Below are 27158 nucleotides of genomic sequence, written 5' to 3'. Positions count from 1 at the left end.
AACAAACAGTAACGATAAACGGAGCTGTTATCGCGGTGTAAGAAGTAAATTTTAGCCGCGTTCTCAATGGGTGGAAACGTGGGAATCGTTGTTGGGGAGAGGAAGAGGCGAAGAGAGTTTAACGAGTTCTCGCTAAACGGAGAGAGGCTTCCGTTCACGGAATGCACTCGACGAGCTTAACTAAAATGTTTGCCCGATCGTCCCCACTCTCTCCTTCCCCCCTCCCCACTCCACTTACGTTACGCTTATCTCGCCGTTCGATTCGAAATTCATCGCTCGCCCGTTTGTAACTCGAAAAATAACAAAAATAGTTCGTTAACTCCCCTGTTTAATATGATAATAGCGATGACACTGGGGAAAAAAAAAAAAAGAATCGAGAAATATTGTGAAATCAATTCGACGATTTTCAAAAATGATAATTCAAAAATAACGAATTTATTATTCTCCTGTTCAATTCAAATCGGGAGAAATTTGCGTGAAATTGTACGACGAAATGTAAATGGGAAATTGCGAACGATTTATTGGAAATGAAATTATTTTTTTCCATGGATCCTGTGTGTAGATCGATATATTTATCGGAGAGATCGGGCAAAGCGAGGGTAGTTGCGCCGGTCGGGTGGAATACCGGTGTGAAAAGCGAGAAGAGGGTGGCGGCGAAAGGAGGAGGGCGGCGTAGTTTCTGCCCTCTCGCCTCACACCCGACTAGTTTTTCGTTAGCTCGTTGTCCCGTGAAATCTGTCACACTCTGACTGCCTCCAGTCAACGAGGGAACGCTATCTCTCTCTCTCTCTCTCTTCTGCGGGGATCCGCTCCTTCTCACCTGTCCCACACACCCTCGCTTTCCGCCTCCACACGTGATCCAAAAAACTCGATGTAACTCGTGGGCACGTCGATGTAGGGTGCTTTATCCCGACTGCTTATCCACCGATTTTTCCCCCCTCGCCCTGAGCCTCGACCTCGCCCACCTCCTAAATTTTTTCCACGACAACTTGCAGGACGATTGTAATCTATAGTTAATGTAGTTTCGAAAATTTCGAAAGAATCGGATCTTGAATATTCGATATCTCGCGGTGTTTTCGAAGGTTCGATTTCGAAGGTTTAATCTCTATTGATCGAGAGATTGTTTCCTTTAATTTCGATATCTTTGTAATCCAGGAGTAAAAATCCGTTTAGAAATTAGAAATTTGATTATTTTCCTTCCTCACCGTCTAAATTTTCACAATACGCGTCGACGTGTTTTATTCCTGATCCATATACTCGATCGTTTCCTTAATCTTCCTCTAAAATTTCAGAAACGATTCTTTTCATACTGAATTTCCCGTCCAATAACGCGTAATAACGGTAAAATTAATGGGTTGGCCGAGGATCGAACGTGCGGCGTGTGGATAGGCGAGAATTTTTGCGGGGTGTAAGAGAGTGGCGTTGCCGGCCTATATAGAGAGCCCCCGATCCCTCAGACACGCGGCCATGTGTATACCTTCTCGTATATCGGGTGTATGCTTTGACAAGCACACCGTTCGAACCAGTCATTCACCGACCGCAAACGTTCTCGATTGGCTGTGCTCGCCGACCGAACGAACAAACTTGATTCAGAACGAGGTTAGCCACGCCGGTTGAACGGCGACACCAGCCACGCCGGCTAAATCTTGAATGCATCGGCTGGCCCTGTGTGATCACGCATGCGCTCCGCCACCTTCCCCCTCCCTTCGTCGTTCCGCTCTCTTACCGATCAGCATACATCGGTGAACACGGTGCAAAACGTGTAAATGGGGACGAATCCATCGTTCGTTCTTCCGTTTTCGATATGCTTGCTCCGAATCGCCGCTCAAAAGTTCCAATTAAACGTCAATTTGTGCCCAGAAATTCGAAAACTCCGGCCGATTCGACGCGTTTTCGGGAACAATGGCGAGCCGCCAAACTCGAACCGCGTTCGTGCATTTCATCGCGCGCCGGCTGCCTCGCCTCGCTGCCATAACCTCGAGCGAGGTATCGATCAGGTGACAAACGATCGAAGATGGCGCGAGGATTGCCGCGAGATAACGACGTGCTCCGAATTCGTCGCCCCAAGTCTTCGTATTCCGTATACGTTGGAGGGATTGGATTGTCGGTCGATTAATCCCCGTGAAAATGGACCGTTTCGGTCAATTCTACCGGCGATCCTTTGTCACCGTGTGCACAGGTAGTGGGATAGGACGAGGCCACGCTACCGTGAAGCGAGTACGTAACGTAAAAAAAGGAGCCGAGCTATTGTTGTCGCGTTAAAATAAACACAACGATTGACTTGGATGCAACTATACACCAAGAGGTGTACGCGCGACCGACTTTGTTACGTCATTAATATGTACATAGGTATATACCGGTGTCGTTGGGAAAAAGCTTCTCGACCACGAGATGTTGCCAAGATATTACTTGTCACGAGTGAAAAATTTACTTCGTCGTTTATCATCTACGAATTGGTTCGCGATTGTGAAAAATGAAGGAGGAAAAGAAATTTTCTTAAATCATAGACACGAAAGAAATCTTGATACATTCGAGATGTATCTATAATTTCCAATGTATTTCCATCTCGAAATTACGTACAAATGCGTAAATACTACTCCATTAAATTTCAATCAAAATCCTTATATACATATACATATCGTTGTTTCAAAGCGTCTGACTGGAAAAAAATATTCGCAAACATTCGAGAAACGAATCTTTCGATTTCAAGCGTAATCCCCAAAGCCAAACACGATGCCACCGACGAAGAAATCTAATCTTAAATAAAAGGCTGGCAGTGACGGATAACCACGGTTTAACGAGTCGGTGTCGGTAAACGACGAGAAGAAAGCTTGTCGCTTGGGTGGGGGGACGCTCCCCTCTATTTACCTGTGTCGCATCACGCGGCGAGAAAAAGTGTTGGTAAACAGAGTGAGGGGATACGCGTGGTGGTGTACAGGCGGAGAATGAAGAGGCTTTGGTAGTGGTGGGTTAGACCCTATCGATCACGAGGCCTCGTACACGGCTCGTCCCCTACAAACCCTCCTGGCCGGCGCAACCTATTTCTGCAGCTTTAAAACCGAGCAAAAGGGGGAAGAGTCGTCGTGTTCGAGGACTGTACCTTTACCCATTACCTTGTTTTCCCCAATTTTCGTATCTCGACTCGTCACCCTGTTGCCTCGCGCTGTCCACCTCTCTCTCTCTCTCTCTCTCTCTCTCTCTTTCTTCCTTCTCTGTCTCTCTCTCGCTCGTCGATCGTTAACCGGGATTTCCAACTGTGAAATTCGTCGCGTAGGAAATCCAATGACCGGAGGGAGTGGATTCCTCTATTATTTCGTAAATACGCTTTTACCTGTTTTGAAAAGCGTATCAAGGATAAAGAACGAAATGGGGTTAAATAAAAATTATCCGGTTAGGAAACATAAAAGTAACGCAAGTATAAATACACTTTTTTCCCTGTTTTGAATGTGTCGAAAGTATATCAAGGAAATGAAGTTAAATTTATCATTACATTTTCATCTATTTTTGCATTGTTTCGTTTAAAATTAGTAATATTTTTTTTCTTTTTTTTTTTTTCAATTTAACCAATCACTCGAAAGAATACTCTCAACTTAAACGAGCGCGTCGTTGAAACCGTAGCGAAAGAATATGAAATATTCTCGCGTATGATTTTTCTTTCTTTTTTTTTTTAAAGGATTTTCACTCTCAATTTCGACTCGAACTTTTTCAATTTATTATTCACCTACGATTATCGCGTGGAATAATTCGAATATTAAAAGAATTACGTGTTGGGGGAAGGGGACCAAACTTTTTCGGGGATATAATTATATTTTCGATTCTCTCTTTAAGAGGGGGGAGGGAGAAAGGAAGCGGAGGAGGAAGCGGTCCTCTCCTCCCGGGAGAGGGAAGAATGGCGACGAGTAAAAGTATTTAAACGCGAAATGGAAACTTCTTGGTGGAATAAAATTGCAGGAGGAGGCAGGCAAGCTGAAAATTGTATTTTTCCGGGATTCGACCCGTCACCTTTTCCAACGGGGACATTCAACTTCATCCCCCGCATCCACTTACGAGATTACTTTTCTTTCAGAGGGACACCGACTTATTTAATAAAAAAAAAAGTAACGTTAATAATAATAATAATAATAATAATGATGATGTAAAAAGTAAATAAGCAGAAGAAGTAAATAGGTAAAGGGATATTAATAGGATAGAAAAGTAACGTAAATGAAAAATGTTAAATAAAAAAAAAAGTAGAATTAATTTTTGTGTCAGGGTTGATTAAAATTTTATTTAATAATTTAAGTATCTCGAAAATAAGGGAGCTAAATTTATATGATATTTTTTTTTTGTTGCAATAAAATTATTAATATAGATTTTAACGAATAATTATTAAATATTTTAACGAATTAAATTTTATTTCGATTTATTAATTTTTATATTAAAAATTTATGGGATAAACTATATAAATTTTAGTGAGTTTTGTTTAAAACATTATGGAGATAATATTTTTTTTTCAATTTCAATAATTTAATAATTTAATTTGAAATTTCGAAATGGTTTATATTTTGTTTACTCTTTTATTTAAATTTCATGATGGAAGAATTCTCGTAGGTTGAAATTTTCCAAAATATATATACATTTATACTCGACCTACGCTGTTTAGAGGAAGAGAAGAAAAAAAAAAAGAAAAAGAAACGTCGAACATGTTCGAAACTCTATTCCGCGTACAAAGTTTGGGCGAGGCTGGTAAATCCTGGAACAACGTTAACTTTCTTCTTGTAGCGAACCGAAAGAAAGGAAGGAAGGGAGGAAGGGAGGGAAAGACGTTGTGGGCGTTGTTGTTTCGAATAATATATCAGGCGGATGAAAGGGCGAGAAGCAGTCAAGTTTGATTTAACAAATGGAAAATTTTCGCAAAATTTCGAATTTCACCGGTGAAACTTTTCCAAAATTGAATAATCCCTGTACGCGTTTCGTTTGAAATGAAACATGGCAGTTTGTGTCGGTTTATTTCACACACAATAGTCGCGCATTGTGTAAATTGTGCGCCACGCCTCGGAGCTTAATGCCAAGAATCGTCCTGATAACGTTATCGCGCCACTTGCCGCGACCCAATTTCAACCGATCTTCCGGGCTCCCGAAGAATCTTCGAGGCCAAGGAAGACAAGAAAGGAACCGTCCATCAAATGGAAAAAATGATTCCTTTCTTATTTTTTTTTTTTTTTTTTTTTGATAAGCGAGCTAATTTCAATCGAATTTTCGATCAAACAACTTTTAATTCACGCGAAATGAATATACGCATCATGAGAATTTTCTTTCTTTTTATAAAAAAAAAAAAAAAAAATACACGTATCTTTTTGTATTTTCGAATAAAAAGAACGGACGTTTTCTTCCAAAAATTCGTTCCTCTCGTTGAAACGAAAGAAATAAATGGTGGCGCAAATATTTATGCTCGCCGTTTCAAGTTCGATGGCTCAAAAAAGGGCGCAGTTGATTCCAAAAAGCAAAGCGTCACGAGCGCGATAACGTTAGTTTTTTTTTCCATACGTGTGTGAAAAATACTTTGCGAAATCGTGGAAATGGTTGGATCGTTGATCGAGTTCCACGACGAGGGGATATTAAAAATCTTCGGCATTATCTTCGTGCATTATCTTTTCAACGTTTGTTTCGAACGGAAATCGATGAAATTGGCCGAATTCCACTCCGTGTATCGGTGACTCGTTTTGCAACGTCGTCGCGCGATTAATATCGGTTGCACTTTAATCGAGATAATCGTGTGGAGAGGAGGAATAGTTGATCGGAATTATTATTTATTAAGGGTGGATTATTAATGGAGAGGCGAGGTAAGAGGCGAGGATTAGAAATTGGGAGTTGAAGGGCGAGGCGAGAGCATCCTCAAAGTTCTCGGTCAACATTTAACTGGTGCTCGCCGCCGTAATTAGATGTTGCCTCGCCGCCGTCAATCGATTACAATTCGTGTCGAATTAGGATTACTTTAACCGTGATGGACGTGTCTGCCTCTGCTTTCGATTCTGGTGAAACGTGATAAAATTATTACACGAGTTGTCAAACAGTTCAATTTACTTGAAATTGTTAAATTAAATGTAGGATTAAATTATTCTAGGTAAAAGATAATAATTAAAATCTGTCGATAATAATTAAGAAAGAAACTCGAGTTTATACTTTTATTTTACTTGAATATCTTTAAATTATTTCCAAAGCGTAAAAATTGTACTGTAAAGAAAATCTTTATCCTGTTTCAAAAATATCAATTTACCACGAATTGTTTAAATTTTAATATTTTATATATATTTCTTTTATCCTGACCATTTTCAACCCGCCATTTAATTTTCTATCGTGGCTTTCATCGCGGGTCGTGTCCAGGAAGAATTGGTTCTTGGATAAGTATTATTCTCGTTATCGGTAAGTCTTCTGAAGAAGTCGCACTGGTGACGAAACTTGGAGAAGCAATTCCTCCCGGACACGGAACTTTCAATGGAATATCGTACGATCTAAGAGCCTTTTCACGTTGTCCGGTTTACCCCGTTGTTCGATCGAAAACCAACGTTTTACCAAATTGAAGATAAAACGAATGGAACAAAAAGTATCAAGTTTCATCGATATATTATATTATTCAATAAGCGAAAAGTTTTTAGGTAAATACAATTTTACCTTTCGACTTACTTACGAAATAATTATTTATTATTAATTGTTTATCCGAGATTTTGTAGATAGAATATCGGAACGGAAACAAGAGAAGAGTATTGGGTATTGTTTGCGTGCAAATGAACACGGTGTGAATGACCGAGTATGCGTGTAAATATGCGCGAATATAAACACGAGGTAAAATATTCGTATATCCATATTTCATTTAATTTAATATAAATTCTGTAATTTAAACGCAACGGGAGAATCGAAGAATTCGTTCGAAGCATCGTGTGTTACGAAATGATATATATATATATATATATATATAGAACAAGAGTTTATTCATGATAATAAATTTTACTACAATGAAACGTAATTGTAAACATTTGAACACGAAATCTATTTACGTCCATTCAAATTTACATAAACAATATTTTCCTCCTCGACGATTTATTCAATCCTTTTCACTTTAATTGTAATCACCGTGCAAACACTTCGTATAACCATCACACGCAGCTTAAACGAATCGCTTGTTCCCACTGTCTGTCTTGCTCGCTTGATCGATCAGCACAACCGGATTAACCTAATATGCGGCTGGTGTCGTTGGAATCCATCCCTTCGAGTTATGCGAATAGTTAATGTATATATACGCGTGGGAAGTTGGACGCGTGACGAAAGAGGATCGAATTCTTTGCCGAGTTGCGCCTCGCGACAAATTCCTCCCGTTTATTCGAGAAATTATCTAAGAACGAGACTGAGAAATTCGCCGATCGATCGTTCCAAAATTAATATCGTAGGATTTAAACGGAGAAAGCTGGAGCTGATTCGCTTAACCAAAAGTTGAATATATTCTATAATTGTACGCGCACAATTATAGGAGAGATTGCGAGTTGTTTACTTTTCTCGGATGTACTGTTCGCTGCGAGAAAAAAACTCAGCGTGAGACGGCGCAAGGACAAAACGACCATCGTTCGCGACCGTCTATCCCCACTTCAGACGCTTTGTTGACAATGTTGACGCTATATAATAGTAGAAGAGCTACAATTTCAATATTCTAAGTCGTAAAAATTATTTTCATTTATGAAGTTTTATATACATTTTATAATTACAATTTATAAATTAAACTATCGTTACGAATCGTAATTGCAGTCGTAAGCATATTACGAGAAATAAATAAATTTTTGTATTATATCGATGCGTTAGAATACTCTCTGGATTCTATTAGCCTACGCTAATGCATCGAGGTTTAGATACAGATCGTCGTCTTGGATTTGTATATGCGAATAGCACGATGGAAACAAAAATAAGCGTTTCGAATTAACTAATCAGATTCGCATTCCTTCCTCGAGACTTCTTTCCATCGAGTGGAACAGTAAAAGAGATTTACTGGAAAAGATTTAAAATAAATGCAACTATATTAAATTATTCTTGAAAATATAAACTTGATATTCGTAGATATCTATTAAATAAGTAATAACCGTTATTAAATAAGTAATATCGTTCAAGAAATTGAGAAGACTTCATTTTCAAAATCATTATTCAATTATTCTATAATTAAAGATAGAATAATTACAGGAAAAATGGCGGATTATACTATTAAATATAACATTAACCGAGATAATTCGAAATAAATTTCTATAATTCGTATTATCCATTTGGAAACACCTACGTAGCTTGTACCTAACACTTAATTAACTCGAGAGAAACATGTTATCCTATATTAAACGTAACAGAGAAATTTCATAATGGCGTAACACCGATCGTTGGAAGATGCAAATCGAGGGACAAGAAATTCAAATTTCACTCGAACAAAGATAAATCACAATAAAGATACAACATTAAGGTATATTTTCCTTAACTTAAATATACATATTACCTTAAAGTACCGTGCTTTGCTACTACAATTAAATATTACCCGCGTTGATATTAGCGTATAGAAAAAAGTATGGAAGAAATTCGATGACAATGCACCGATCGTTGCAAGATGCAAACCAAGAGGGGGGAGGGGGGAGAGAAGGGGGGGAGGAAAAAAGCTGTTTCGACTAACGCAATTTCCATTAGGCTTTCAATGGATGGAAAGAAGTATGGGGGGAGGGGAAGGAGGCTGAAGAAAGAGCCCCGTCGGGTGTCGATAAAAAGGCAACGTTAAGGAAGGAAATAGGAGGAAGATGGAAAAGGACGAAGGGATGCCATTTTCGTAAAATGGTCGATGCATTCTCGGAATATCGAATCAACATGATATCGAGGCTTTCGTGCCTACGCTCCAATCGTGCAATCGATTTTTCGCGCACGATTAAAATATCTTTCCATCCTTATCTCTTTCGTTGCTCGACTCTTTTTTTTTTCGAAAAATACAAAAATTTTCGTACAAAAATTAGAGATGAAACTTGATTTTTGGATTAACGTCGAAACTCGAGGCCGAAACTTTGCGAAAAATTTGAAACTCGAAACTCTGAAAAATCCAAAATGCTTTTTTTTTTTTTCTTTTTTTGATTTTTTATTTTCTGATCCATTATCTCTATTTCGTCCAAGAATTCCAATTTTTCGAATTTTTAGAATTCTTCGAACGATAATTATCATTTTGAGCGTATGTAAGATTAAAACGTGCTTTTTCCTTCTCCTTTCGAAAAATCAATTGATGATAGATTTGAAGAGAAATTTTCACCCGATATCCTGATAAAATTAATCGTGCGTTGACGAGTCTCGAAATTGGAACGAAGAGACAGTATCGAAACGATATTACAATTGTACCAGAAATTCGAATACTATTATCAAACACGTAACACGAAAAAAAGATTCATTAACCGTAAAAATTCTCCTCGTATCGTATTCCATTCCAAAAAACAACGCGAGGAAATAATCGCGTTGAAATCGATTAAGATTCTAACAACTCCAAAACTTGTTAAAAAAAAAAAAAACAAAATTGACAGGGGACTCAGGGAAAAACCCTGAGTTTCCAACTTTTTTTTCGAAAACTAGCGCCGAATCCGCTCGATTTTGGGCGGAGATGTCCCGTGGGCTCCATAAAAAATATATCGAAAAGATATCAAAAAAATGAAAGGATTTTCGAGGGAAGTTTCGAAAGAATCGTAATCACGGCGAGACCTAATAACAAACTATTTTCGCGATTGAACTTGGCTCGGTAATTGGTTTTCGAAACTTTGCACAAGTTGGAAATTGTCGAAATTGTCCGGATACTCGTGGGTATTTTTGCGCGTTTAACTCGATATACCGAAATAACGGCGGAAGAAAAGGAGGACGATATTGCACGATACAATTTTAATGCTAACAGATCGATTTTCCCTATTAACCGTTACGCGGCAAGTAGCTAAATGAAAATTATGGGATAACCCGGTAGCGATAATAGGATGGCTTGGCCCAACAATTCCGCCAACCGTTTGCAACGAAGTTTAATCCCTGGTATATTACAGGGGAAGAGAATATAGATAGAAATATAAATAAAATCCTTGAGATTTGTATTTACGTATCTTCCATTTTTAATAAGCGAGATACAAATTTTCCGTAGATCCAAGATTTTCGGTTAAATCCGTGGATTATTAAAAACTTGTATAAATTAGAAAAAACAATGTTCAAAAATCTATGAGTGTCGTACAAATATTGATAAATCTCTTATGATGTGTATGTGCATGGGATTGTAAAAAACTGCGAGTAAATAAAATTGAGGAAATAAATGTTCTTCTTTTTTTTATTTTTATTTAACGATATATGCACAAATCTTTTTTGCGCATGGTGAAGAGTAACTGAAACTTTCAGAGCGTGAAATGTTTTCTTTGCGAAGATAAATGAGAATTCGTTTTAAGCGTTAAAGTGTATCTTCGTTAATTGGCCGCACAAAGGTTGATAATATTCCATCGTTCGACCATTGTATCGTATCCAATTATGTTATTAACGGTTTAAAAAGCCGCCGCGTATTTATCGAATCGAGCTCTTTCCTTTCCAACTTACTTTCGAACAATCGTCTCTATTAAGATCCAATTGAAAGACAAACTCGCTTTAAACACGTTTCTCCGTTAAAAAATTAAAAATTGAAACGTACAAGTTTCAAATTTATTCCACATATTTCGACTTTCCATTAGCTTTCCATTCCTAAAAAAAAGAAAATATTCTATTCCTAAAATAAAGAAATATCTGAATGATTAAACATATTCGTATCTCAATAATCGATCAAATTGAAATAACTAATCAACAAACTCGTTTTGAATCTTTCGCTTTCAGTTTTAAAAATCGAAGCACATATGTCAAATTTAATCTACGTGCCTCGACTTTCTATACTTTCTATTCCTAAAAGGCAAAAAAAAATAATAATAATAATATTCTGAAAGAAAGAAAAATCCGAATGATTAAACGTATTTATATCTCAATATTAAATGATTAACGACTCAATTATCGATCATAAACAAATTATAACTTCATAGATATTAAAGCAACGATCTTTATTGATATCGCTCAATTTAATTTCCAGACGATAAACGATTGAGAAATATATTTATACACGTACGTATGTACACATTGACAGAGAAAGGACGAGGTTGGAGAACGATGCGGAATGACGCAACGAGACGAGTTGTCGATAGAAAGGTTGTTGTGTTGTTCCCTAACACAAGTAGAGAATGTTCACGGATGAAGATCACGTGTCCTGGAACGGAGGTGGAAAAGAGATCGAAAAGGAAGTGAACGCTCGACCAAGTGAATTTACATAGACGGAAAGGAAATCTCTCGATGTTTCGACCACGTGTATTCGGTCTTACTCTGTCCGCGTGGTATGCAGGATAGTAGGTCGACATTCTCGTTTCCCCTTCTTCCTTGTTTCCCTCTCCCTCTCGCCCCTCCACCACCAGTTTCATTTTTCCGTTTGACTTTTTTCTCTTCCCCCTCTATCTCTCTTTCAACGGCAATGTAATATTTTAACGATGCATTCGACCGTACGAAAATGATTATTAGAGACGGTCAAGGATGCTTTAATCCATGGATTCTCAACTCGGTGGAACGATGGTCAAGGTGGATCGAAACGATTTTGGAAAGGAGAGGTTACTGTGATTGTTGTTTTATTATTTTTTTATACTTTACAAGAATAATATTAGTTTATAAGGATTAATTTTTAATTTTTAGGGGCAAGAAGGAGAGGAAAAGGATTAATTGCGAAAAAAAAAGGAAAAAAAAAAGGGAAAGATTGGGAGACACTGGTTTAATCGAACAGATACCGTAAATACACCGAATACTCGATTCCCTCGTATAATTCCAGTACCGTTTCACGAGTCTGTTATGTGTATGCCCTCCTTGCATATTAACGCGCAATTAATGGAATGCAAAAGACACATACGATACGAGTATATTTTGCCAGAAATTTCGCTTTAATTATCCTATGCATAATTTTACAACGTTATGACGTTGCTCTCCATACTTTTTGATCGCTCTTTTCACCAATTCGCTCCGTGTCACATCGTCGGTTTTTCTCGTCGGCCTTCTCTCTGCTATTCATAATACGTACTTGGTTATTTAAGTGGTAACCGTGATGGTACCTGCTCGTTTCGCTTTACGGAGAATCCTTATTTTCTAATTATATTCCTCGAAGACTTTTCGTTCCTTTTTGCTACATCTTTCCTCTCCTTTCCTCCTTCCGTCTCTAAGATTCCCTTCCCTGTTCTTTCTTATCTTAATGTCATCTTTCTAAGCATCCATTATTTTTATTTCTCAAGCTAGTTCTATTTATTCGCGCGATGTCCTCGTCCAGCTGTGTTATTTTTCTATCCTTCTTTTCTTTTCTCTTTTCTTCATCTTTCTATTAAATATATTCGAGTGCAAAACTCAATTTGTTTTATGTTTCTTTTTCGCGAATAGACATTGTATGGAGAAAAGTTTAAAGAAATTTCAAACTCTTATTTTTATTCTCAAACGTATTCGAATCTTTAAGCGCTTAATCGTCCAAAGAGTACAACTTACATCCACGCGAGAAAGATATATCGCGTATATCGTTTCACCAATAAAACGAATAATTATCGATCGAAACGTTCAGATTGCCAGCGAAACGATGCAATACTATATATATACTCGTTGTCATAAAATGAACTTCTTCTAAATATATAGTTCATACCGGCTGATCAACGAACCGAGACACGAAACATTTCCAGAATTTTCAAAGGAGCTCGAATTTTTTCTTTTTTCTTTTTTCTTTTTTTTCCCGATTCCTACATAGTTGGAAATATATATGTATCTCGATGGAGTTAGCAGCGGGAACGAGGCGACGAAACGACGACGTGCTTGGGGCACGTTTCTCGCGGAAGAAAGTGGAGGAGGGGGAGAGAAGGAGATAGAGTGTTACAGCCGTCGGGTGTACAGGTTGCCGATCTCTCTCGTGAGAGCCATCCACGCGATTCCCTCCGTTTCTCCCTCCCCGAAGCGAGGCACGGAGGGGCCGTGCGCGTGATCCTCCGAGAGACGAGAGCAAGGATTTCGTTGTTCGCGCTTCTTGAAGACATGTCGAATAGGCCGTCGAGTTTCGTTCGTTCGTTCGTTGGTGCGATAATTGGTGTTTCGATCAATCGTTAACAGCTTTCTCGAGATTTTCCGCAAATTTTTTACGCCATATTTAACTCGTCGTACTCGTGTATCCAATTATCAAGAATTTTTCTGGAAATTGCATCGTTGTTAAATTGTTTCGTCTCGATTCGAACTCGGGGAATTTTCGCAAGTTTTTCAAAATTATATATTTTTAGCTATACATTTCGCGCTCAATCATCCAACTGGTTAATTAATTTTCATAATTCATAAATTTTTTTGAAAACTCTATATTTTGTCTCGAACATCGCCCAGCCGATTAATTAATCCGCGAATTTTCATAAATTTTTCTGAAAATTTTGGTGCGTTTCAGTATCGATAATTATCGCAAATTCCATTGTTTTTACTTTCCTTTCGAATCGGAACAGATGTGATACGCGTTTGTGCATAACGCGGGTTTAAAAAGAAGAATACACCCGATTTGGACGTTCGTTTTAAACGCGCGAGTGTCTCGATCGTTCTCTTTCGAAAAGTTGCAATCGATCGATCGCAGAAGATAGGATTTTCGCTGCAGGAATACGAGATCCCGCGATAATTAATCGTATTTGTCGATAAATCTTGATAAATTGAAATTTAACGCCACGGCCAGCCGTCGAAAGCTTTTCACGCGTCTCTTTCGCGACTAACGAGCACCGATTTATATCGATCCGCTTTTAACAATTTCGAGAATAGATTCTAATTTAGATTCGCGACCAGCTAACCCTTTTCTACGTGCCTCTATTCTCCCCTAAAATTGATTCGATTGAAACGATCCTCCTTCGAAAAATAAAAGAATTCTTCTTATTAATATTCTATTCAATGAGAGACGAAATTTAAACGCCTGATTCCTCGAAACGGTTCTTCTTCCACCCGACGTAGAAAAAGAAGAAGAAGAAGAGAATAAAAAATTTTCCAATCTAATCCTCGGATCAAGTAATATTAATCTCACAATAATATCGAGGAAGCTCGTCAAAGAAACGCTGAAATAGTAAAAGATAGGACGTGTCTGTCTCTGAAAATCGTCGAAAAGGGATGGAAGAAAAGTAGAGGGAAACGGCTGAATCGAAATTATTCGATTGCTCGGAAGCGGCGAGGGATCGAAGTGGGTCGGTCAACCCCGAGGCTGTAGGCCAGCTCGAGTTTCGTACGGGATGATGATCGTGCGATCTCGGCCGTTAGAGAAAACCGTTGTTGTAGAGCGAGGAAGCGAGTCGGCGCTCAAAATGACTCGTCCTTCTCGATGAGCCTCTCGAACGAGAAATCTACCGAAGTGAAGAACCCTTTTTCCATAAAAGTTGACGATTTAAAATTGAGGGGGAGGAATCGAAAATTCCCTCGATTTGAGATAGCATGTGAGAGACGATTGGAAGAGAGAGAGATTGGAAACAAGAGGGAGGATTGGAAAAGAGGATTGTTTCTACTTGGGATAAGGGAGAGGGCGAAGTGAAAGGTGAAGGAAGAGGCTGGGAACGATGAGCAGGCGAACCATGCCGCCGAATGGATTGAATTCCTGCGAGAGAATAAGGCCGGAGCGACCGAGGAACCCTATCCAAAGACTCGTGTGGGGTCCAGGCTCTCAATTTCAAGTCGGCCAAATCGGCTTGGCCGAGGACGACGGCTCTAATCCCCGAATGGCTCTAAGAAGGTACGTGTTATACAATCGTTATTATTAACTTTCCCGACTTGACGATGGAGAACAAAAATAGCCCCTTCTTGTTCCTGATAATTCGATATGGATGATGCGATAAGAATTTCCTATCCTTATGACGTCACGTCATAAGGATATCCTATTCTGTGATGGGTGAATGTATGTGGCATAAGGATTTCTTATCTTGTGATGGATGACGCGAACGTTGCGAGAATTTCTTATGCTTTGGTAAATGATTCGAATGTACGTGTCATAAAGATTTCTTATCTTTTGGCGAATGATTTGAATGTACTTGTCATAAGAATTTCTTATTCTTTGACGAATAACTCGAACATACGCATATAAGAATTTCTTATCTTGTGATGGATGACGCGAACGTTACGAGAATTTTTTATGCTTTGGTAAATGATTCGAATGTACGCGTCATAAGAATTTTTTATCTTTTGGCGAATGATTCGAATGTACGCGTCATAAGGATTTTTTATCCTTTGGCGAATGATTCGAATATACGCGTTATAAGGATTTTTTATTCTTTGGCGAATGATTCGAACATACGCATATAAGGATTTCTTATCTTGTGATGGATGACGCGAATGTTGCGAGAATTTCTTATGCTTTGGTAAATGATTCGAATGTACGTGTCATAAGGATTTTTTATTTTTTGGCGAATGATTCTAATGTACGCGTCACAAGGATTTTTTATCCTTTGGCGAATGATTCGAATATACGCGTCACAAGGATTTCTTATCTTATGGCGAATAACGAATGTATGCGTCACGAAAATTTCTTATCCTATGGTAAATGACGTGAACGTACGCGTCATAAGGATTTTTTATTTTTTGGCGAATGACATGAATGTATGCTTCATAAGAATTTCCTATTCTGTGATGGTTGATTCAAATGTACGCGTCACAAGGATTTCTTATCCTATGGTAAATGATGTGAACGTACGCGTCATAAGAATTTTTTATCTAGTGATGGGTGACTCGAACATACGCGTCATAAAGATTTTTATCCTTTGGCGAATGATTCGAATGTACGCGTCATAAGGATTTCTTATTCTTTGGCGAATGATTTGAATGTACGCGTCATAAAAATATCCTATCCTTTGGCGAATAACATGAACGTACACATCACAAGGATTTCTTATTCTATGGCAAATAATATGAACGTACGCGTCACAAGGATTTCTTATTCTATGGCGAATAATATGAACGTACGCGTCATAAGGATTTTTTATTCTTTGGCGAATGATTCGAACGTATGCGTCACAAGGATTTCTTATTCTTTGGCGAATGATTCGAACATACGTGTCACAAGGATTTCTTATTCTTTGGCGAATGATTCGAACGTACGCGTCATAAAGATATCTTATCCTATGGCGAATAATATGAACGTACGCGCCAAAAGATTTCTTATCCTTTAGTAAATGATTCGAACGTACGCGTTATAAGGATTTCTTATTCTATGGCAAATAACTCGAACATACATCATAAAGATATCCTATCCTATGGCGAATAACATGAACGTACACATCACAAGGATTTCTTATCCTTTGGCAAATGACGCGTCACGAGAATTTCTTATCCTTTCGCTAATGTACGCGTCATAAGGATTTCTTATGCTTTGGTAAATGATTCAAACGTACGCGTCATAAAGATATCCTATTCTATAGCGAATAATATGAACATACGCGTCATAAGGAATTTTTATTCTTTGCCGAATGATTCGAATATACGCGTCTTATTGATTTTTTAATCTTTAGCGAATAACATGAACGTACACATCACAAAGATTTCTTATCCTTTGGCAAATGACGCGTCACGAGAATTTCTTATCCTTTCGCGAATATATGCTTTATAAGGATTTCTTATCTTGTGACGTACACGTCATAAGAATTTCCTATCCTGTGACGTGTAACGCGAATATACGCGTCACGAGGATTTTTATGGCGACACGAAGCATTTCTTATCCTATAACGCCTCGACGAATATCATGGAAAAGGTTTTCAAATATTCAAACGTTTAATTATTTTTTAGATTTATAATTATTTTTTTATCCATTCTCGAATCGAACGTTCGACCATTGCGCGAATATATATACGTATATATCCGAGAAAATATCGATAAATGGAAGAATTTGCAAATTCGGAACGGTGGATATAGGATGTAAATCACGTTAGGATGCAATATTCCAACATTGGAATTGGTAACTTCTTCGAGGGGATCGAATGATACATAGATATCGGGGAATTCGTTTCGCGGTCTACGAAATGGATTATCTGGCGCGTGCCAGAGCCCGCTACGATTATGGCCATATCGATCCGGGTGGAGAAACGGGAAACGGCTTTATTGCGTCCCTGCGGTGATAGAATATACCGCGTGGACACACGCGTCCATCGATAAAGCGAGCAAGACGGTATTCGCCAAACTAAAATTTTCACCAGATCGAAAGTATCTTATTCGTCTCGAATAAGATACTCGTTCACTCGATGAGAACCCTTTGAACACCCGATGAAAATTAGTTTATTCATCATTCCATAAGAAAAAGAGTTTATTTATCATTCCATTGAGATTCTCGATTGAACACCCGATGAAAATTAATAAGAAAAAGAAACTGAATGAGTTTATTTATCATTCTATAAGAAAAAGAGTTTATTTATCATTCCATTGAGATTCTCGATTGAACACCCGATGAAAATTAATAAGAAAAAGAAACTGAATGACTTTATTTATCATTCCATTGAGATTCTCTTGAATCTCTTCTCTTTTCTTCTTTAGAAAGATTTAAAAATTCAAAATTATTACAAACCTAATAAGGAATTGAATTATGTAATTCAAGTTTAACAATGGTGCGTTGCAACACCGCTTGGAGGCGTTTGAGTTCGAAAGCTTTAAAGCCAATTGCACGCAGGTTCCTGAGACTGTACGAGGGAAGGCAGTACAGAGAGGCGGCGGGTTTCCTCGCCAAGTTGCCGCACTACACCCTGAAGGCCACCCTGCCGGACATCCCGGTCGACCTGTTGATCGAGACCCTTCCCCACAGCTTGTCCCTGCTGGAGGCGCTCTACTCGAGGCTGCTCGAGCTGAACGTGAACGACGGGAAGATGTTGCGGGTCGAGCAAGTCCTTTGGAGGATCGTTCATCTGATCTCGTTGAGCCAGGATCACTTCCGGTCGAGGGTGTGGTGCAAGTTGTTGGTCTCGTTGAACGGTTTGGCGCCGAACGCGGGGGGGATGCTTGCAGCGAGGAAGAGGGCGCTCGAAAGGGCGGTCGAGGGTCTCGGCAAGCACGGATTGGTCGCGTCCTGTTTGGAAAATGGCGGCCCCCCGAACCTCGTGCCCTTGCCCTTCGCACTCAAGGAACAGCTCGAGAACAGGATCGAGGCGTACAAGCTGGCCGTGCACAAGATCGAGAGCTTTGGGAAGCATCCGAGGACTCACAGAGGTAATTTTAGAACGGCGGTTCTCAATTTCTATATTTTTTTTAAACTTTGTGTTTCGATAATCTTAGCTCAAAGCGATCTTAATAAATTTTCCAATTTATAAATTAGAAAAATTCTTATCATTTTCTGTATTTAGTCGATGATTTAATTTAATATTCTCAAAATAATATTCTCGATGTTTTAATTTTTTTCTAAACTTTAAAACAGTGAAATTTTTTTTAAGGATACTTTATGATCTTTGCCATTTATTTATTTTAATATTCTCAAAGTGATTTTAATAATGTTAATTTTCTTTTTTACAATGCTGTAAAATTTTCCAATTTATAAATTAGAAAAATTCCTAAAAGCTATTTAGTCGATGATTTCTTATTTAATTTAATATTCTCAAAGTAATATTCTTGATGTTTTAATTTTTTTCTAAACTTTAAAACAATGAAATTTTTTTAAGGATACTTTGTGTTTCGATGATCTTTGCTATTTATTTATTTTAATATTCTCAAAGTGATCTTAATAATGTTAATTTTCTTTTTTACAACGCTGTAAAATTTTCCAATTTATAAATTAGAAAAATTCTTAAGAGCTATTTAGTTGATGATTTCTTATTTAATTTAATATTCTCAAAGTAACAGCTTCGATGCTTTAATTTTTTTCTAAACTTTAAGAAAATGAAATTTTTTTAAGGATACTTTGTGTTTTGATGATCTTTGCCATTTATTTATTTTAATATTCCTAAAATGATCTTAATAATGTTAATTTTCTTTTTTACAACGCTGTAAAATTTTCCAATTTATAAATTAGAAAAATTCTTAAGAGCTAATTACTTGACGATTTAATTTAATATTCTCAAACTAATAGCCTTGATGTTTTAATTTTTTTTTAAAACAGTGAAATTTTTTTAAGGATACTTTATGTTTCGATGATCTTTACCATTTATCCCAAAGTGATCTTAATAATGTTAATTTTCTTTCTTACAACGCTGTAAAATTTTCCAATTTATAAATTAGAAAAATTCCTAATTCCTATTTAGTCGATGATTTCTTATTTAATTTAATATTCTCAAAGTAACAGCCTTTAATTTTTTTCTAAACTTTAAACCAGTGAAACTTTTTTTAAGGATGCTCAAAGTGATCTTAACAATCAGTTGCCAATCTACGAATCGGAAAAATTGAGCACCACTGTGTAACAAAGATGATTTTTGACGTCTGTATAACCATTCTCAGAACGATACTCTCGTTAGAGAGAGTTGAAAGATAGTTGAGGCGATATTAATTTTTTTAATTTCACTCGCAGCAGCGTGGTTTTACAAAGAGAGATGATAAATGGGGGGGGAAAAAAAAAAAGAAAGAAAAAAGAGAACATCGTTCCGCAACTTCGTTACAGATAATGACGAAATATCCGCGATAGTGAGAACTCGGCGTGGGAACGAATAACTCTTCCTACGTGGGCACACTTACGCATGCGCAGACGCAATGTATATATATATATACGGATCAACGAGCGAGAGAAAGTCGGAAAGTTTGCGCTGATCGGGACGCGATACGTGCCAAATCCGATTAACACGATCTATGGGACGCGTCCGCTTTCACTTAGCAGTCGTAAAAATTCGAGAGAAAGAGAGAGAAAACACTCGCAATTTCGATGTCAATAATAATAATAATAAACAGAAAAACAATCTCGCGAATTCTCTCGACGAATGAAAAATTTATAGGGCTCGAAGGAATCGTGGAATCTTTAACAGAGTTGGCTCGTTGGAAACGAACGTCCAATCCAGTGTCAGGGATTCGCGAAGCGTTTCAAGCGCGGCTGCACTGGACGCGTTACATTTCCAAATGCAAATACATGAACGATGCGATGGACATGAACGCGGCCAAGTTTACTCGTCGGATATGATATACTCGTCGCGTGTGGACGTATGATAAAACGTAATCTCTCTCTCCTTTGTTTTTTTTATTATTTTTTTTTTTTTTGAAGCTTATCCATCCTCCGGCTTTTACGAATAATGACCACGGGACATTCAACATCTTTCGAATTAAAAACAAGAGAATGAAAATATAAAGGCTACTTATTAGAAGGGGGGGGGAGAAACTGGTTGGAAATGAAAAGGATACGGAAAGTATTTACAAGCGGATCGGTTGAAAAGTAATGCGTTAATTATTATTCGAGAAGAAAAGTATATATAGATAATTAAAAAATCGACACGATTAATTTTTTCCACGATAATTAATTTTAAATATTTCGAATCAAGCGTGCATTTTAATTGTTTCATTCCTCGTCGATTTTTCGATATATATATATATATACATAAAATAATAATATACGAAGGAGGAAACGAGAAATACGATCTCGACGATGCTCGCCGAGTTAATTACCGCGAATAATCACCGCGATTGAAAATTATCGAGATCGATGAATTGTATTTACTCGTTGTTGAAATTCGCGTTAAACGTTAAAATCAAATCTCGTTTCTCGATAACTCGATAACTCCGGCGTGTTAATCCACGGTAAATTACGCCGGTTAACCTTCCCCCTCCCCCCCGCTCGGGCCGAGGAGTGGATGGATTTCTCTGGAATAAATTATTCGCGCAGGTGTATAGGAAAGGTGTGTAATCGGATTTTTCAGCGGATCAAGGCGTACAAGCGGCGTCTCACCAGCGGCAACTTTCGCTCAAGTACAGCGAGATCCAGCAGAGGTTGATCGATAATCAGAGTTTGTTGAACACGTTGGAGAAAGCCGGGGACCCGGCTAGCCTCGAAACTCTGTTATCCGAGTTGAAACGGAGGGTCGAGCAGGACAAGGAAGCTCTCAGACAATGGACAGCTTTGAGGAGATCCACTCAAGGTGGCGGGAACGCGAAGAATCCGCCGCTGGCCGCCACGCTGTTGCAGTTCTCCAGGGGCTGCGAACTCGCCCTCGAATTGATGACTGACAACAGCCCACAGGTATTTCCTCACGTTCCACCACGTTTCTTATTTTATTATTCCGCCCAATAACAGCAAAACTTCTCATTTCGTTTACTCGATCTTCGTAAATATTGGGTTGGCAACTAAGTAATTGCGGATTTTTTTTAGAAAATTTTTTCATGGAGCTAAATAACTTTATTCCGTAACGCGTTGCCCATTTTGATCAATGACCTTTTGCCATCTTTCAGCCAGCATCATAATCCCACGTTCGTAAAACTTGTGGTTTTTATTAGCAAAAAAGTGAATCAGGTACGATTCGATATCATCATCGTTATTGAAATTTTTACCATTCGAGGAGTTTTGTAAAGATCGAAACAAAAAGTAATCGGATGGTGCAAGGTCAGGACTATATGGTGGATGTGGCAAAACATCCCAACCAAGCTCCAGTAATTTTTGCCGAGTGACCAAAGATGCGTGTGGCCTTGCATCGTCATGATGGAATACAACATCTTTTCGATTTGTCAATTCGGCCCGCTTTTCTTCAACCGCATTGTTTAATTTCGTTAGTTGTTCAATGTAGACAATAGAATTGATCGTTCGGTTGGGTGGTAAGAGTTCAAAATAGATAATTCCTTTGTAATCCCACCAAACTGATAACAAAACCTTCTTTCGACGAATACCAGCTTTTGATGTTGTTCGAGCTGGTTCACGTGGCCTGCTCCACCATCTTTTCCGCTCGATATCGTTGCAAACAACCCATTTTTCATCGCCACTTATCAGTCGTTTTAAAAATGGATCATTTTCATTACGTTTCTTTAGCAAATCGCAGCTGTTAACGCGTTGCGTTAAATGCTTTTCTTTCAGTTCGCGAGGAACCCATGTATCGAGTTTTTGAACATAGCCAAGTTGTTTTAAGTGGTTTTCAATGCATATATGCGATACATGAAGCTTCTCTGCAATCTCACGAGTTGTACTGTGACGATCCGAATCGATTATCGCTTCGATTAGGTCGTCATCAACTTCAACTGGACGACCAGAGCGTTTTTCGTCTTTGAGTGAAAAATCACCAGAACGAAATTTGTCAAACCAATTTTGACTCTGCCGTTCCTTTAAGGCTTCGTCGCCATAAACAGCACGTAACTTTTTGCGAGCTTGCGATGCGTTTTTCCCTTTGCGAAAATAAAAAAGCAAAATACGACGATAATGTTCCTTTTGATTTTCCATTTTTCAACGAACGCCAAACGAAAACTACGCAACCGATCAAAAAACTTTTTTTACTAATTGACAGCTGAATTGCCAACTATCAAATAACAAAATGTGTTTTACATTTGGACTACGCCAGCAAACCTAAAAATTCAACTGAAGCCATCTATGAGTGAAATCCGCAATTACTTAGTTGCCAACCCAATAAATTTGAAAAGTTGTTCCATGTAATAAAATTATTGAATTGTTATATAAAAGCGAAAAATGAATTTATTGAAAAAGATTATTTAGAAATATAAGACATAACTCTTCCATTTTTCGAAGAAATGAAATTTTAACACTCGGTTCAAATATTCGTGATAAGATAAAGATCTCAGCGATGCAATCATGGAAACAAACGATTCTTGCGACTGGCATTTCTTAAAATATCGAAGGATATTTCAATGAACTTATAGCAACAATTCGTGAATCGAATCGTTTCCAATCCTCTCATCTTCACGAGATGAGAGACAAAAATTATCTCTGCCTCGTAAAAAAAGGAAGCCCGGACGAATTTTGCGATTTTTCAGGGATTCGAGGGGGGCGAGGATTACGAGGAGGAATCGAGCAGCAGCGCCGGTTACCACACGGACGAGGGTTGCAGCCTTACGCCGGAACCGGCGCTGATTCCGGGCGGTGGTGGGGGCAGTTTTTCGGCCGCGGAGCGGCTGGCCGAGATGTACTCGGCCCTCTACGACCACGCGCATCTGCACACGTTGGACGCGCTCGACGCCCTCCCACCCCTCGACGACGCCCCCGATCTCAAGGCGAAGATACTGTACTCGGTTGTTGTGGTGAGTAACAGTGGCAAGTGAGTAGGTGGCTTGCGTCTCCTACTTCGTTTAAATCCAATTATTATTATCGTGATGTAGGATATTTGAATAAAGTTAATTGTTACACTCGAGGAGCAGTAATTTTTTAATCAATTAGTTTTTTCTCTCTCTCTTGAGAAAACTCCGCTTTTAAAGGAAGTTTTTCTTTCTTAAGTTTTGGCCGAGAGGATGATGAAGAGTAATATTATAGGAGGCAAATATTAATCCTTTATTTTGCTAGAATTTTAATCCGTAAGTTTTAACGAAGCTCGGAGAAAAGAGGAAGAGGAGGAGGAGGATGTATTTTAATTCCAGGAAGTAGGGGAAATATTGGTGTTATTATCGTTGAAATTTTCGATAATTTTCGTAAAAAGGTGTTGCAATTTATGGATAGATATTAATCTCCATAAAGGCTTTTTAACCTTTAAGGGGGAAGAATCGGTGGTAGAGTGGAAGGAATTACACGGTAATAGAGTGGCGAATGGAAAGAAAGGAAACACCGGTTAAGAGGATGATTTAGTTATTACAGGATCGTTAAGATGGGAAAACGAACTCTGCCGAAATTATCGGGAATTATCTTGTTTAACTTCTCTCTCCCTCCCCTCTTCCTACTCTCCCTTTTATTACTTTTACAATAAAGAAAAGTTCGATCGATAACGCGATACGAAAGTTAGACCGCAGTTACCACGCTCGATATTAAATCTTTCCATTCCTCCGGCATATTGGCACGCGAACTTGTACAAAGCCGCAAAGCCTATCAAGCTTTCGGCCATCCTCTCCCCGTTAATATTCGTTTATTTTATCGGCAGAGATTCGTAATCAATTCGTAATCACACAAAATTTCACCGCAAGACACGTTTTTAAATATATCGATTTCTTTTTTTTTTTTTTCGAGGATAGTTGGAATCCAGTTTTATTTCGACGATAATAATAATAAATCGAGAGGTTTGTCTTCTTGTCTTGAAATTTCCAAAATTCGTGGAATAGTTTCAACGGGTGGATAAATGAAAAGAGAGAAAAATAAATAAGAGGGAAGAGGGAGAGAATAATGGAGGATGGAGTAAAGCAGGTGATGAACAAAATGAATTTTAATCTATCCTTCTGTCTCTTATTTAAATAGAGGGAAATCCGTATGGAAAAAGTGCGAAAGCTCTTTCGTGTTTTGCAAAATGGCCAGATTAAAAAAAAAAAGGGAGAAAAAATAATTTTGTTAAAATTGAAAGAGGTTACGGTTTGTAGTAGCTTATAACGGAGATTATTTGTAATTTAAATCCCGCGAAAATACAAGATTTTCTCTTCTTAATTGTTGTAATAACATCCTGTCAAACATCATCACTGTTATTTTAGTTTCGAAAAATATTTTCGATATCGTACATTTAAATATTTCTAAGATTTTAAATATCAAAAATAAACATCTCATTCTTTGTACCCATTAACACGAAAATAAGAATTTCTTCGTAATTATTATATCGTGTCATCACTGTTCTTTTAGTTTCTAAAAATATCGTACATCGAAACGTTTTTAAGATTTAAGATATCAAAGATAAATATCATTCTCATTAGCACGAAAATAAGAATTTATTCGTAATTACCTTTTCAAACGTCATCACTTTATTATTTTAGCTTCCAAAAATATTTTCGATATCGTACATTTAAATATTTCCAAGATTTGAGGAACAACGAGTTTCAGATATCAAAGATGTCACTAGCGCACGAAAATTGTCGCCATTTTCCTTTGCCGCTCGAAATTGCACCAACGACGAACGACGATCCTTCCTTGTTCACCGAACCCATCGATGAAATCAGGCAACAGAGAACAGAGACAACAGAGTTTCGATCCCTAAACCGCTTATTGATTATCCATCGAAGCAACGAAATCGATGGATTCGCGATCAAGTTGTGACAGGTGAAAGACCCGTAACGCGTAATCAGAAGTTTAGGATCGAGGCGCATGCGCGTGTGCATGCGCATGCGCGAATATGTATGCGTGTGTGAGATTGTGTTGTTGGATCGCCTGTCGCGAAAGCCGGGTGTCGTTAAAGGTGTCGAAAACCGCAGTCTCGCGGTTATCGGCATTGGCGAGATGGATCGTTGAAATCTCGTCTCTGGCTTTCGCTTCGCAAAAGTTAGTTTCTGCGCCGAGGAACCGCTTAATTTTATTCGTTATCGACTGTCAAATTAAGAAGGGAGGGGAGGCGGAGTGTGGAAAAACTTTATTCGTGAACAGAATGAACGGGAGCAGAGTGTTGGAAGACGAGAGGGCGGTGTTGCAAGTTGGAAGTTTCAGAGACGCAATTGGTCTCGTTCGAATTCGTTCGAGGGAGGGGGAGGGGGAAATCTAGTCGGCGGTCGAGATAGAATGTGCGACAAAGTATGAAACGAAAATGAGAACGAAAGAGAGAGAGAGAGAGAAATAGCGCGTTAAAGCGGTTGGAATTCGAATTAATCCTTATCCGCCTCCTACGTAGCTTTTGCGTTGGCGAAAGAGGTCGCGACTAGGTGCTTTCGACAAGTTGGCTCGTGTTCTGCGGTAACGATTTAAATCATCGGATGTTTGGCTTTCGACCGTGGAAACGGGTAGTAATTTTGCCATCCGACCGGGAGCGGAACAACGTTGATCTTAACGCCCCGATGGAACGAAAGGAAATTCTCGTCTCTTTTGATCGACCGATCGATCGATACGATACACCCATCGCCGGTTTTACTAACGTCGAGAGAGTGAAATTACGAAATAAAAAAAAAAAACCTATCTATGAATATAAATCCATTTGAAAAGAGGATCGGTGTTGGATAAAATTTAAAAGTTGAGAATAAATACGAATAAAGTTCAAAGCGCGATAATAATCATCGGTCGAGATTATACGTTATATTTTAATTCAAGTAATTACTTCGAAATTTTTCACTTCGAACTCTTTCAACTTGGGTTAACGACCAAACTCTGAAACCTCTGATCCCAACTAAAACGGAATAAGCTTGAAGAAATTGAAAACGAGAATTGGGAGCGAGTATCCTTAAAAAAAAAAAAGAGAGAGAGAAGGAGAAAAGCAAAGACGAATTTCGAAGCGTATTTCGAGCAAGGTGCGCATAACGATAGATGGATAGATGGAAGATTATTTTTGCCGACACCGTTACCACGCACCTGTCTCTCGGCCGATCGATCGACCATTAACGTCAAAGCCGTCGCGAGAGGGGTATTGGGAGGGGGGGAAGGAGGGTGACTAGGAGGGTGCACTTTTGCGATCAAGTGTACCCGGCAAGTGGCAGAGGCGCTAGTCCGTCAGCCTGGGGCTATTACTTTGCATACATACAGGTAGCCATCCCGTACACGGTAGCCAGCCTGGAAATCGATGAACTAAAATAAATACCTGCGACGAAACCCTCTCTCTCTCTCTCTCCCTCTCTTCTTTTTCTCTTCGATTTAATCTCTGTCTCTCCTCGTCTCGACACCCCCTTGCTTCTCCCAATGAATCGGCGAATTTTTCGACCGTCACTTTTTCTCTCTCTTTCTCGCGGCTGGAAAATCACCGATGGTTGCATAGCGCCAGGCGAGTTGCTCGACCGTGGCGAGACGAGGCGAGGCATGAAAGAAAGAGAGAAAGAGAGAAAGAAAAGGAGAATGGAAGGCGAATGGTGGGAGGGCATGAAAAGGCACGGCCGGTACGTGGGTGAATTTTTCGTCTCGTGCAACAATCCGAACGTCCACGCGGGCTGGTTATTTCCATTGTACCTCCGTCCGTTGTACGTACGTAATTATTTGGCCGGGGAGGCGAATAATCACGGAGGATTACTTGAACCGGTGTGGAAGACGATCCCTTTTAATCTTTATCGAAGCCGTATAATTTTTTTTTTTTTTTTTGGGTTCCACGATAATTTCCACGCTTCGCAACGGAATCCCTGTGCCTTTGGTTCGAATTTCATTTTTCTTTTTT

The 27158-nt window shown here is 38.6% G+C and overlaps 1 protein-coding gene across 3 annotated transcripts in view; it reads left to right on the top strand.

The window, feature by feature from the left end:
- The window catches only part of LOC100577656, a 38634-nt gene that overhangs the window by 6437 nt on the left and 5039 nt on the right, over nucleotides 1–27158 (top strand). For 2 of the 3 annotated variants that reach the window (XM_026445636.1, XM_016916538.2), the window contains 5 exons: nucleotides 11111–11675; nucleotides 11758–14827; nucleotides 17744–18276; nucleotides 20895–21214; nucleotides 22948–23211. In XM_026445636.1, coding sequence (XP_026301421.1) covers nucleotides 14655–14827; nucleotides 17744–18276; nucleotides 20895–21214; nucleotides 22948–23211 — 1290 coding nt within the window. In that variant the 5' untranslated portion in view covers nucleotides 11111–11675; nucleotides 11758–14654. The remainder of the gene's footprint in view (nucleotides 1–11110; nucleotides 11676–11757; nucleotides 14828–17743; nucleotides 18277–20894; nucleotides 21215–22947; nucleotides 23212–27158) is intronic. The other variant, XM_026445637.1, reaches the window with a different exon arrangement.

The sequence above is a fragment of the Apis mellifera genome, linkage group LG15 (genome assembly GCF_003254395.2).
Source record: "Apis mellifera strain DH4 linkage group LG15, Amel_HAv3.1, whole genome shotgun sequence".
Taxonomy (NCBI): domain Eukaryota; kingdom Metazoa; phylum Arthropoda; class Insecta; order Hymenoptera; family Apidae; genus Apis; species Apis mellifera.
This window is presented reverse-complemented; position numbering and strand designations above follow the sequence as displayed.